General features: G+C 40.8%; 1 protein-coding gene across 2 annotated transcripts in view; it reads left to right on the forward strand.

The window, feature by feature from the left end:
* The window catches only part of rasgef1ba (RasGEF domain family, member 1Ba), a 59,893-nt gene that overhangs the window by 40,811 nt on the left and 4,491 nt on the right, over positions 1-14,591 (forward strand). Inside the window, exons 1-10 of one of the 2 annotated variants that reach the window (XM_079483038.1) lie at positions 1,676-1,983; positions 5,274-5,456; positions 5,594-5,716; positions 5,879-6,016; positions 8,919-9,131; positions 9,238-9,312; positions 10,719-10,814; positions 10,973-11,075; positions 12,421-12,500; positions 14,043-14,138. In XM_079483038.1, the coding sequence (XP_079339164.1) occupies positions 5,280-5,456; positions 5,594-5,716; positions 5,879-6,016; positions 8,919-9,131; positions 9,238-9,312; positions 10,719-10,814; positions 10,973-11,075; positions 12,421-12,500; positions 14,043-14,138 (1,101 nt within the window). In that variant the 5' untranslated portion in view covers positions 1,676-1,983; positions 5,274-5,279. Of the gene's footprint in view, positions 1-1,675; positions 1,984-5,273; positions 5,457-5,593; positions 5,717-5,878; positions 6,017-8,918; positions 9,132-9,237; positions 9,313-10,718; positions 10,815-10,972; positions 11,076-12,420; positions 12,501-14,042; positions 14,139-14,591 lie in introns of those variants that run through there. The other variant, XM_079483039.1, reaches the window with a different exon arrangement.

Genomic DNA, 14,591 nt, shown 5'->3' on the forward strand with positions numbered 1-14,591 from the left:
CACTCATGCACACACTCACTCACTGTGTTGTATAATAAAGTTGCTGAAGTAGAATTACATTTTTACAAGTATCCATGTGTAACCGGATCTACTCGCCCCACTCCTAGTGGGCCTCAAACAAAGTTGGTCCGGCATGGGAGTTGGGTGCTCTAACAAGAAGGCAAAAGAACACGTCCTCTTACATTGGATTTGTTTTATAGGTTAATACATGTTATATTTCCTAACTCTGTGTTCCTGAGAGACAGACATTTCGTTCCACTGTCTGTTCCCACATGTAGCGGAATTCCAATAAACAACACTCACAATAACATTCATCCTTTGCAACTTTAGTAACACTCATCCGCACTCCAGCAATATATATGAACAATCTCTTCTGAGAGATTGAGGTTACATAACTGTTGGTCCGTTGTGGAGGTGTTGGATGTGAGATCTGTGAACAGTTATTCTAAAGCACAATGTACCTCATATTCCGATGTGCGTGTTCATTCAGGCTCACATTATCTGATAATCTTAACTTTAAGTAATTTTTACAACATTTGTATCTATTTTGCTGTAGATAGACGATGTATGTACTTTATGTCCGAATTTGTTAAAATATATCATGTCAAAATATTTATTTTTATATAATTGGCCACATGAATATTAACCAAAATGAACATAGAATGTTAGTTAAATCATTAACAATACATAAACAATTTACAATGTCCTTGCTTTTAAGAAGTCAACTCGGTAGAATCTGTTGAGTAATATAGGCTATGTTATATGTAGGAGTCATATCAAGTATAAATTTTCAAGAAAACAGTGTTGTAATATTTCTATGATAACTCAATATTTTTGTCTATTTAAGACGGACAGATTGATGTCATTGTTGTCAACTGCTTTTAAAAATAAGTGCAGTTAGCAGACCTCCTAAAGGTGATGACCTCACAGCCTCTTGGCCTGCAATTAGAGGGAAAATGTTTCTGTCTACTGTTTGAGATATTCGCCACAGTCTCTGGGGTGGGGTCCTACCCAGTATCAGTGAAAATCCACGTGTATACATCCTGATTGTTTCTTTTACATGTACCATCAAACGTAAATAGCACATTAGCAAAACACAACAGCAAGATGATGATTCGTAGATGATGGAAAATGTGCCAATTTAATGTGATTTCAACAGGTTTAGTTAATGTAACTAAGTTAATGTAATGTCTTACAATAATTCAGCTAGGTTACAACTAATAGGCTGTACTAGGAAATAAATGTGTTTATCTTTGGGTGGATTTGAAGCAAAAGACAAGGAATATACTAAGACACATACTTGTAAACGAATGTATAGGATAATGCAATGCAAGTCGCTTTGGATTATAAATATAAATGTGAATGAATTGCCCCAGTCTTCACACATTGGCATTCCCTTAAAAAACACTAGATAACAATGCACAGTTTCTTTCCTAGCTGCTTACCTACTAATGTCGTGTACTTTTCACGTTTTGTATACAAAGTAATAAAAAATTCCCTGTATTTCATGGCAATAGCAGGGATTTTCTACAGTTTCGCTTTATTATCATTCATTTCTTCTTTCAGTTGTCTTTTCTAGGGAAATGTTCATACATGTTAATTAGACTGATGAGCGGGGGCGCTGACATGCAAGGGGTTGTCCGGTGCTGTCTTATCATTGGTTGTCTTGCATTCCACAGCCCCGCCTACTATTCCTTACTATTCGCGCGCTCGATGCACCCGCACACTCGGTAGATCTAGTGAGAGGCGGTCGCGTCTGGCAAATACTGCGTGGATTTATTTTCAGGGATCATGCGCTTGGATGTCACAGTCTGCATTCGTACGGTCTGGGAATATTCGCGATCTGGCAGCGTGGCTTAAGACTCGTCATATGCGTGTTGAGGTTTATTTCGTGTGTGATTGTACGTACGGAGGTTCTCGCGCTCCCGTTCAAGGCAAACTTCTGCGCGACTGAGCTACAGCGCAGCTTCATTTACTGTGGAGGTGAGACACTCTAACGTTAGCGGTTTCATGTGAGACATGCGCTCAAAATGATCGTTTCGTTTGCGTGTATTTGTTTTTGCTGCATTTCAGGACCTTTGATGGATTGTTTACGTGTAGATAGATTGTTTACAAAGTGTTTGCGTTATTTCTACGGAGATTTATTTTGACCTGGTCTGGATATAAATAAACAACCCTTAGACATGAGTACTTTTGTATTTGTTGATTTAACACAGCTCCTTAAAAGCAAAATGCATTTGTTTATTTATTAGCTATACGTAATTAATCTTATTTATATTATTTTAAGGACTCTGCTTATTTTAATTAATTAATCACATAAATTAGTTTTGCCCGTTGCATGGCGTACGAATTTGGTAAATATTTATCTTGTTGTGGGTGGGTGAGATCTGGAGGGTCTGATTCTACAGTCTCCTGTTGATTTAAAGATGATCATTACCTACATGTTCCTCCCTCACTATCAAAATAAGTAAGCTATTTTTGGACTTAAGCAGATTGTCTTCTCCGCTAGACTTTGGTTAATCTGTATTGTATAAACAACTTTACAGGATAAATCGCTTATTTTTATCGCCAGGTGATCTCTGTACATGTTTAAAAATGACTGTGACCTAAATTTTGCTTCGAAAACCTGATGTGAATCATGCCTCTGTGATTTGGCTGTACTTTGCCCTCGTATTACCCTAATGGCGGTCTTGCAGGTAGCTCAAAGTGCTTTGCAGTGAGAGGGACACTATGCCCAGCCAGCCAAGCCCTTTATTTACTCAAACACACTTGAGTAGTTTCAGTGAAGCTACAGCTGCCTTCCCCCATCTTCTTACACACACACACTCACCTTCTCATATCCCTGGGCTAACATGTAACCCACTTAGACAGAACCCATCAACAGATTGATCATTTTGTTGAATACGTTAAAAAAAGACAGTGCCATACACTTATTATATTGACAGAGCCTTAAAGAAACTGTGACGTCTGTATTTCCTAATTTCGTAATGTTCAAACATGATTTGTCTTTGAGAGAGAAATCTCACAGTCGTGTGGACAATACCCTGATAAATGAGTTTAGTGTACAAAGACTAGAAATTAAGCCACTGGAGTATATGACCACTGTTGGAGGAGTGTGGGAATAACTTTCTTCCTCCTGTCATCACACCAGTTTTCAGTTCTCATTGGTTATTAGTGCCACCGTTATGATAGTAGAACCTTGTTTGTTTGTATATTTATCATAAAGCGAGCAACCCTAAAAAACATGATAAGAGGGCCACAACAGCTTCATCATTCACATGCCAATGCGCTCGGCACACCCTGTGTTGGGAATCCAGTTTCAAAACAACCTAGAATGTCTAGCTTTTGTTTTTCAACATCCGCATGTACATTACAAGATCAGAAAGTTTACTTATCTCGGCTGGAGTTGCTCATCAATGCTTGAGAATGCTCATTTTGTTACGGAGTCACAGACCACAATCAATGGTATAAGGTAACATGTGGGATTAAATGGTTTCAGCTTTGTCCATCCATCATAACTGACTCTTTAACAATAGCCAAACATACAATATAGTCTAAATGATCAATAGTGAAAGGCAGTGCAGCAGTTTTGTAAAACTCGGGAATCTTTTTCGTTTGCTTATATGCTTATTCAAAGCATGTGGTTAAGTCTGTGGTCTTAGCAAAGCGACAGTGTTTGTTTAAGCAGGAGAGGGCAGTAGACATGTGGCCAGCCTTACTTGACACCTGCAACCAAAAAGTAAACACATCCAGATTCTAGGCTACTAATTAGCTTCAGCTTTGTTTATATGCTTTCGTAGAATTAGATTGGGCTGCAGCTGGTGTTCGCCCAGCATCTATCTGTTGCCGATGTGCATTGTTGCCTTAGGGCTTTGCCATTAGGGCTGGATGGACAGATGCGCATAGGATCCTGCTTTTTGGCTTCATGTGACACAAGAGTGGGCGGTGGTTAAAAACAATTGCTTTTCTAAATCAAAAACGTTTCTACAAATGTTGATACATACGGTTTCAATTCTCTATAAAAGAATGACCATCTTCGAGATTTGTCAGCAATACAGAACTTGACAAATTGTCAATTTGTGGCAGTGAGGTGGAAGTCACCCTCGACATGATTCGGTCTTCCTCACTTTTTATCTCATTGACATGCTCAGATGGTATAACACATGGTAAAGCAGATGGGTGGGGGGCGATTGCTGCTTTGACCTCTCGGTCTTCCATTTTGATGCTAATTCCGATGGTTTTATGTAGGAGGTCTCCATAGGGGGCGGTGGACTGAGCATCCTCTGCATCATACAACTTCCCACTCCCCCTTCTGCACACTCATGTCCGACCCTGGCACCCAGACGCCTGTGGCTAAATGTGGGCCTGAATAGGCAGGCGACCATTAGGGCCGCGCATTGTTTGGGGTGTCCCTTGGCGCCCGTGCCGTGGCTGTCAATGCCTCCATTGAGGGGCCCATATGCGCGGCAATAGCATAAAGTCATAGACTAGGCTGAGAAATGGCACCAAAGCTCACGTTGGAGATACCCGTGTGATTAGGCGACGCATCGGCATTTGCGAAAATCACTTTCTGTGAGAGCCTGGAAGACAGAAGTGGGAGGCGTGGAGGCAATGTGAGCCAAAGTGCATTGTGTGGGTGAAGAACTGCATGTGGCTGCATATTACCTCTAGCTAACACTGACTCACAGGACCGTCATCTGTCATGGGCCACGTTTATAGCTTTTTAGGGAAAAACAAGAATCGTTCTTTTCAGAAGCACTAGCTTTTTTTATAGGTCATGTTTGTTAGGATCATATCATCACTTGAAAGAAGCTCTGTTTTGCATGTCCACGTGAAGCAAATGCACCATGTAGATGGATTTGTTCTAACGTTGCTGTTGTATGTTCAGCTGTTTTTAGCTATTATGGTGGATTATTTTGAGAGCGCGTGAGTGTAACACTCACAATCTCTGCCCCGTGTCTGAAAGGCTCGCTCGATAGAGAATTAATCGCCCGTTCTCTCAGGCTCAATCAAGGAAGGTGTTTGCACATTGAGATTAATACCAAAGTGTTCGTTCCCATGAGTCACCTATCCGAGGAAGAGTAATTTTCCACCCAGCTTCCTATAATGAAACTGGGGACTTTGTGTTTTACACAAAGGTAAACAAAAATTTCAGAATGAGGTGGAAGGATCACTATAAACGGATCGGTTCATGCATCACTGTCTGTTTTGGATTGTGTTTGGGCTTATCTGAGGCTCCTCACACTGACATGTTTGTTGATGCCCACCAACAGGACAAAATGCCTCAGACACCACCGTTTCCAGTGGTGTACGGATCCAACAGCTACAACAAGAATCTCTACAAGACCAAGGAAGAAGATTATGGAGGTCTGTATTACCATGACAACAATCTGGTGTCAGGATCCTTGGAAGCTCTCATTGAGCACTTGGTACCTACTGTGGCATACTATCCTGATGTGAGTATATAGGATAAAGACTTTAGGCTGCTTCCTGTGGTTTTATGTAACGTTCTGTAAATGAATGTAAAAAATAAAAGTTTTCATCATACAGACCAACAAACTTACGGTTTCATTTGTTTGACTTCTGTATTCAGAGGACATACATCTTTACATTCCTGCTCAGTTCTCGTCTCTTCACTCATCCGTACGAGCTGCTGTCCAAAGTGTGTCATTTGTGCATCGAGCAGCAGAGACTCAGCGATCCTCAGGCTGATAAGGTAAACCACATGTATCATTACACAGAGTGGTTAGAGTAATTAAATTCTGATGTTCTACATTGATAAGTTACTGTAGGAGTCTGAAGCTAATACCATTTAGGTATTTAATTTAATTACAGTGTTTTCTTTTTAAAAGTTAATGTTTATGATCTTTATCTTTAGGCGAGAGTCCGGAAAATCGCTCCCAAGATCCTGCAGCTGCTCAGCGAGTGGACCGAGACGTTTCCCTATGATTTCAGAGATGAGCGCATGATGAAGAGTCTAAAGGATCTAACGCATCGACTGAGCACTGGAGATGAAGTGAGTCGCACCACAAGTGCTGTGCAGTAGTTTACGCTGAAACGATACGCTTAATTCGAGGAAATGTCAGCTAAAGAGCAATGCTTTGTTAAAAATCACCTGAAAGGTGTGATCGCTTGCGTCAAAGCCATTACCACCACCTTTAGCGCATGCGAAGTAAAACGCCTCCTCATGACTTCTTTAACATTCAGCCGGTTCAGATGTAGAACTTAACACGTTGGGTGAGAAGAGTGTCAACACCTGGGCAGTGGGGGGAGAGATCTCTTCAGTCCAAAAGTGGTGTGACGAGAGGAACGAGAAGAAAGCTCTTTTGTGTCGTTGCTTTTGTCTCAACTGGTGCTCCTCCACAGGCTGCATATAAATAGTTCCATTAGCACCGACTTGTATGCGACCACATTACTAGCTTAACTTTTTTCCTGAAAGGGACTTTTCCATTACATTTAGTTTATAATAATTTATGTCGTCCAGGTTTTTTAAAATCTGCATAAAGGTAAAAAACAAAACAGTACTCTTTGTTTCTAAGGTTTTTTTAAACCAGGAAATCGAGTTGCCCAATGTCTTTATCATCCTTCCATTACGCCTGTGTACTTTTGACATTTATCAGCTACAGCTGCGCAGGTCACTTCCTTCTGAATTTGGTTAAAGTTGTTAGCCTTCAAAGCTTTGTCATCAAACATCCGGGTAGACTTTATTTCGCAGGAACACTTGCTTTTATGTACCGAGAGGCTGAATTAAAAAGAGATTTATCGGCGCGCTAACTTTGCTCATCATGTGGTTGGCTAACATTAGAATAATGACTTTGAGCAGGGTGCTAGTTACAATAGATGTTTATGATGAAGGACACGATCCACAGGATCTAAATGAACGAGATTTCGGTAACCCGTAAAGACACTAATGTTCTCATCCCTCCGTGACTCATTCGGTGTAGGAAAACGCATGTGTGGCTATTGATCTACTTTATCCCGACACACACGATCAATGACCTTCTGTGGCCCTGCTAAGCTTTATGAAAGAAATGTGTACAGTATTGTACCGCCTCGTAATTTAAAATAAAGCGTTTGATGTATGCAAAAAATAAAATCGAGAAGGGTCAAATTTTCGCTCACGAAGTTTAAAATAAACTAAACTGTCTCCATGGGCTTGCATCTCTTACGTGGGCAGGGTGGGGGAAATGTATTGTTTTTACTTTCTGGGTGATTTGTATCTGTGCAAGAACTGTCTCATGGAGCGAATAATGTGTTCATTCAGACCACGGATCAATGTGTTGTCTGTATTATGTAATTCCCTCCCTGTTTTTTCCACCACCAAGTGAACGGTATGTACTGGTAAGCGAATCGTTTTAATGAGAGCTCCTACAGTAGAACGCTTCTACGTTTGACTGGGGATTTACAGTTACACAATAGACTATTGATGTATTTAGAGCAAGACATGGACCCGTCTGAGATAACTGGGCACATTTGTAAGTGTCGTCTCTCTTCAATCTGTAGTGGCCTTGTTAAGATGGGCTCCTAACACTGGTTTCCAGTCAGGGCTTTTGTTTTGACCTAAGCTGCACCTCGAGTTTCCCAGCAGTTTGATGACCTGCCGCCTTCCCAACTGGCAGTTCCATAAAAGATCTCAAATAGATGGTGTTCACAGTTTGGTCCTCAGGATTCTAGTCAGCTTAAGATGGTCATTATGTATATGGTATTCTTTTTAAGAAAGGCAGTTTAACCAGTCTGTGTAATGGTGCACACATGGACCTTTTACACAAATCCTCATTCAGCTTTCTTTATTAAATAAAAAATGTCAGCTGGGTATTGCCAAATGAATTATTCTAAAAATAAACTTTGCTTTCTCCGTTTTTGTGATGACAGACATTTCAAAACATGGTGGGACTTAAAGAGAGAATTATTTAAATTCTCTGTGACGTCCTCCAGTACTTTTGGCATCACTCTCTTAAAACCATCAATATTCACAATGTGCTGCAGTGCACAAGAATGCAGCTTGTTTGGGGCGGAAAGATTTATGTCCCTCTAACGTCGCATGAGACAGATTGATAGGCCACGTTTTGTCAGAGTCGGGTGCATCAGCCTGAAGAGAACTTCTTTTTTCTGGCTTTTGAATCCCACACACGTTTTGAAATGTACAAGGGATAAACGTTATACTTTATCTACTAATGTTCTGCAAAACTGCATTGGTTCAAAATGGACTAGTCTTTGGTTGCCTCAATGAGTGGTCTCACGGAAGTCATGTTTAGTTTGTCAGATGTTTTGGTTCTCTTGACTCTTATTAGATGTGTTTCTAAAAGGGACATTTATATAATATGCACTTGCATAATATGTGCCTTAAATTTTTTCTGAAGGTTAAAACTAAAGCATCACTAATGCAAATGCAGATCAAAAGATTTGAGGAAAGAATGTCACAGCATTTGCAGGTTGTTTACATAGGCAGAGATGTTTTCAAGTGTTGAGTAATAGTGCCTGGTAAATAATAGTGTTGTTCTCTTGTGCATCAGAACTGTGTCATGCTCTTTTCGTAAGATAACACAAGATGGTGGGGTCAGGTTTTAAAAAAAAGGGAACTTGATGCTACAGGATATTTCCTGAGGGTTTGATGGACATGAATGGGGGGCCTGTTAGGTCGTAATCCTGCATTAGCAGCTTATGTAACGTATACAGAAACCCTCTCAGCCAAATCACCTTCACAGCTGACCAATCATGAGCAAAAAGCTTTTTCATGAGTATATACCTGAAAATCCATGTCATCTAATGTTTGAAGAGAAAATAATATGCATTCCCTAAGCGCCCTTATCAGTGTGAGACACATTTCGCTGACATTGTTTTTTACTGTATGATAAAAGCAAAATCCTGGTGCAAGGATGGTGCTCATATCTTCTGACCCTTGATCTTTCTGTCTGCAGATCTATCGTAAGGCGGTTCAACAGATGACACAAACGTTGATCCGTAGTCTCACAAGGCTCAGCCAATATGAAGAAGCCCTGGCAAAGATCAACTCCTCTGTGACTGACAGACTAACCGTGCTGAAGACCAAACCTCAGTCCATCCAGAGAGACATTCTGACCATCTGCAGTGACCCTTTCACCCTGGCACAACAACTCACACACATTGAAATGGTGAGAGGGAGTGCTTCAGTTTACATGACCTTACATTCTTCCTGTTAACTGAGACATGGGTGTGCATTGATTTATTCACCTAATCATTAATAACTTTATTTTTCAGGAAAGGCTCAGCTACATCGGACCTGAGGAGTTTATTCAGGCGTTTGCCCAGAAAGACCCCCTTGATAATGACAAGGTAACAATCGCTTCATGTCTGAGGTTGTCTAAAAATAAATTGAGCGCAAATGTTTTCTTTCCCCCTCGCTGCATCAAAAAAAACAAATATCGGACAAATCAATACAACCAACATTTTCGCTGACTCCAAGGGTCAACACAGTGTCACTTTTTTCACACAGCATTCACCGCACATTCCTCACACCCACGTCTAATCTAGCGCCATCCAAGTTTCCCTCCTCACGTTCCTTGCAGAGTTCTTTTGTGGCCAAAGCCTAGCAACTGGTTTCTCACAATAACCCGCCAAAAGTTTGCTCAGCCCTGCCTGTGTTGGGAATGCCCATGGATGACAGTTGCCAGGCAACAGTCTACAGCAGGTCTGCACTGGTGTCATTTCTCTTTTGTTCCGACCAGCGTCTCTTTAGAGGGTCTTTGTGTCGGCCATAGCTCTCTGATGTTGTCTGTCAAGTGCAGAGCAGGGTGTATTGGGTATTGTGTGACAGACAGCGCAGTCAGACTTTAGGAATGTGTAGAATGAGAGGGTTAGATTGACCCGAGCCTTCAGACGGATTGTCTGCACATATTCCATAAACAGACAATAGTGCATGGCCCTCAGAGCGTGGTGGGTCTCCAGGGTAAAGTAGTTCTTTGATTCAATCTGCATTGTTGGAGATCATCTCTCACCCCAGATTCCTTTGTTCTTGGGTTGGGAATGCTACATGAAGTTTCATCAGTACCATGAGAGCTCTAGACTGCGACCAAATAGTCCCATTTTCGGACTATGATAGCTCTCTAACAATCCTGCAAAGCATACAAAATGTTAACGTTACAAACGTTAAATCCTATTTATTTGTGAGTTGCTACTGATTAAAGCAAAACGTTTATCAATGCAGCTTTCGAAAAAAAATCACTAAAAGCCTTCAGGTCTCGCGGGTTGTTTAAAATATGTGCACGCTCAGGGAGTCAAGAGCACCAAATACTAAACTTGAGTTCTCTTTGGCCCGATTCCGTGCCGCACTCTGAAAAGTTGAACTATTCCATCTCGATGAGGCGCCGCCCCCACTTGCATGCCGCACATCTGCATTTAAAATAAAGACTATGCAGGTGGAAAAGACACCAAATCACTCCTTCTAATCTGAAACGGACATATAAACACAAAATTACGTAAAAATTCCCATATTAACGAGAATCCTTGTAAAGGTAGTCCGTTTCGTGAAACAAACAATTGGGAAACAAAACGCATGTGTGTTAAAGTATAGTGCGCAAGCTCTTAAAGGGGCAGCAGCATAACAATGAATTCTGTTTATAATGTTCATCAAACAACAAAGGACAGGCCCAAAAACACTCTCTGATATTAAAAGAAATTTGTTGTCTTATATGTCTATAATCTGAATGATTTTGCTGACCTGTTAATTTTTTTTCTTGCAGAGATGTTTCGGTGATCACAAGAAAGCGAGTAACCTGGAGGCTTACGTAGAGTGGTTTAACAGGCTCAGCTACCTCGTGGCGACAGAGATCTGCATGGTATTTATCTGTTCAATATGACTTAATATGACCATTTAAATTGTATGCAAATTGTGCTGTACGTTAGGTCATTCTAATGTGATTATAAATAGTATTAGAATGCAGACTTGTATAAAAAGTGTTTTGTAATTTTGTAACTGTTTGGTTTTATCACACAGCCTGTAAAGAAGAAACATCGTGCACGAGTCATCGAGTTCTTCATTGATGTGGCTCGAGAGTGCTTCAACATCGGCAACTTCAACTCCCTCATGGCCATCATTAGTAAGTACTTCATCTTCCCTTCCAGTACTGCAGTTTTTGTAGTCACTTTAATTCTTTGCTTTTGTAAAACCCTGCTGTTGTGTTCTTAACATCCTTGTCTTTGTGTTTACAACTGTTCCTCAAAACGAACACTACATTAATAGATCGAGTCCAATTTTTCATAATTTACAGATGCCATTGATGACAAATTTTTTTTGCTTCCCTACATTTGTGTTGGCTTATAATACACTTAAGAAAGGATTATAGAAATACAATAATATAATAGTTTGCAGCACTCATGCATTCAATAACTCCATCAAGGCCTCTGATGATATCCGCCCACCCATGCCTGTGCCTGCAGTATTATGGGCAGGGAAACGAGGGGAAAAGAAAGCCAGGGGAGGAGGCAGCTGTTCAGCCTGTGTGAGCTAGAGCGAGGTCTCGTCATCCCTCAGGCAGATGGTCAGTGCTGACCAACCCAATAGCATGAGTCTCTCCTGCGCTCAATAAGTGAGGGCTGGAGGCAGGGAGGGAGGGAATGGAACCAGCTGTCTGTCCCCCAGTCATTCCCTGGAGACAAGCCCACAGGCCGGGGCTCTTACACAAGCTCCTCTCCCTGGAGATGGAGGGCAGATATTAAAGTCACTGGAAGAGAACAAACAAGTCATGGGAAAGGTTGATCACAGCCTGTCTGTGTTTGTTTGGGCGCTGCGTACATTGTGTGATGTGAATGGAGCGTCTGCACGTGGCTTGGACTAAAGGATCGTCCTCTGGTATCGTGTTCGTGTGGAGGTGGAGATCTGGGCGTGACACCTGTTAGTGCAGACAGATTGTTAATGGTTTTGAAGACGTCGAGAATCAGATGGTGCTTTTTTTATAGAGAGCGTTGGGGCTTTTGTCCAGGCTTTAAGCTGTTGGGTTTGGGGAAGAAAAGAACTGAAATGATTGGGTTTTGGTGGCACAGATTAGGCTTCACTTACCTATCAGTTCATTTCCATGTCTTAAAGCTACCAAAGCAAGCGAATTAAGGATAAATAAATGATGATGGTTTTATTTTTGGCAAAAACAAAGATATCGTGAACAATGATAGTCAATGTCATCAGTACAGAAGAATTTAATTGCTTGACCTCACCCCTAATGATTTTGCAGTCAACACCATGACCTCATCTGGTCATTGTTGCTGACCGCACAAGACTACAGTGACCCTCTGCACCATAAGCTGACTTTATTGTCAGAGGCAAATGAAGCTCCGCTAATGCCATTGTTCCTGTGGGCTCATGGGCCCGACTGCTCTATTGGCGATTGAGAAACTGCACCTCTGGCAGGAAACTGTGCTGATCTATGTCTGTTTCTGTTTGTTTTACAGCCGGGATGAACATGAGTCCAGTGTCACGGTTAAAGAAGACCTGGGGCAAAGTCAAAACCGCCAAATTTGATATCTTGGAGGTATGTAACGCATCATCTTTTGGATGAGAAGGATAGTGTCTGTGGGAATCCACTGACTGACTAGTCAATCAGAGGTTTAACAAGATTTTTGTATCAAATTTTAGTTTTGACTTTAACAAGGAGATCATTCTCTAAATGCATCCTTTCAATTCATTTTTAAGGAACACTGATCAAATTACTGCTTTTGTACTAAATAAACCTACTGTGAGAAATACATTAAAAGTTTGCATTTTATAAGTATGTATCAAATTAGCTTTATGGGCCAATTGAACATAAATTATATTGAAGTGACTAGCTGTATTTGAGTCAAATTTAAGTTCAGTTGACTCATAAAGCTAATTTCATTAAACTTAAAAAGTCAAGTCAGCTGAAATTGGTGAATGTCTTTATAGTGTAGTCAATTGCAAAACTTTGTGGTTTCGCGCATCACTTGTTGACCTGTTTGACTACCTAGAGCGAGATCAATTTGTAGTGGCTGTAACGGCCGGATGCGTGGGAATAATGGAGCACTAAAGTCACAATGTGGCATTACAAAGACTGATGCTGTGTTAAGTGTGACCGACCCGTGCCGTGGCCCTCATGACGCATACATGCATTAATGCACGTAACCCAACAGAATGCAATCCTCTCCAGTTTTAATCTTCAGTGGGTGGGAATTGTTACTTTTGTGTCATCCGTTTTTGTAAACCCCAGCAATTTTCTCAAACTCCTCCCTTGAAGTGGGTCTGCAAATATTTATAGAGCTTTTAGGCAGGGTTTGAGGGGTTAGAGGCGTTTAAGGCTTTAATTTAGCGTCTGCTGACTGTTTACTGTCTAGAGGTGGTTTTATTTAAGTCTTGATTTATCTTTAGACAGACAAGGCCCTTGAACTTGATATTCTGCTTGTGTATGCTGCACACATGTATCTACACACTTTTTTGTCTAGTCTGGGGGATTACAGCGTTTTGATGAATATATACTGACTGAACATGTAGTCTTGAGGGAGGTTCAGCTTGAGCTTTTTATCCTGGTGGATCACACATCCCTGTCTCTATTCTCGTTTTCTTTTCATCTTTTTGTTCTCTTCACTCAAGACAATAGAATGATTGATGGATAATAGGCTTAGAGAGCCACTTGCTTTCCCTATGGAGTCAAAACCTCAAATATCAAAGTTGAAAAGATATCCACTTTCAGTCGCGGTTAACTTGCTTACCTGAGATAACTTTAGTTTGCATTTGCTGCATTTGGTATTGTAAAACTAGAATGTGTAGTTTCATCCAAATAATGCTGGTCTAAGATGACTAAGAAATGGTGTGAGCGTCTTGCCTTCAGGCAAAGAAAGTTAAAAAAAAAGGGGGAGAAGATGAGATGTATCATCATACATTGTTCACTTCACTATGAGACATTCTAGAATTGGAACCGTGACGAGAATGACTCATGTGGCCGTTGGGTAGTAAAAAAATAACCATTTTGAATGGGTTTAGTGCTCATAGAGCGATCTGTACATGTAAATGTCTTCATTTTTTAAGGGTTGGTGTATAAATGTTTTTTCTCTGTTTTTAGCACCAAATGGATCCTTCCAGCAATTTCTACAACTACAGAACAGCACTCCGTGGAGCCACTCAGAGATCCATTACTGCTCATAGTAACAGAGAGAAGGTACATTCACTTCTCTTCTCCTTTCTTACATTTTCTGTCCTTATAGGGTTTTTTACATGTGAATCGTGTCAACATTAGTTTCATAATAGTGTTTGGTTTGGGTGATGCATGCATAGCGAAACAGTGTTTGATGTAGATGAGCTGCAAATGAGCAGTGAAAATAATTACATTTTTAAATGATAAAATCAAATGACGTCAAAGATGCGTGTGAGTGGCTCTTTCAAAGAAGCTAAAACAATCCGACTAAAGAAATCTTAAAAACATAAAGACAGTGTCAAAACTGGTCCCTTACAGGCCAATTTATCACCCCAATCCAGAATCTTCTTATTTACTCTAAACTGAGGCAACGTCTGTCCTTTCTTAACCGTTACGTAATAACAGGGGTCACAACGCTTGTGACGTATATGGAGGGCTATGCACCCAGGGCAAGACGTCAAATGGGACATTTTGGTT

This window comes from Barbatula barbatula, assembly GCF_947034865.1.
Source record: "Barbatula barbatula genome assembly, chromosome: 2".
NCBI classification, from domain to species: Eukaryota; Metazoa; Chordata; class Actinopteri; order Cypriniformes; family Nemacheilidae; genus Barbatula; species Barbatula barbatula.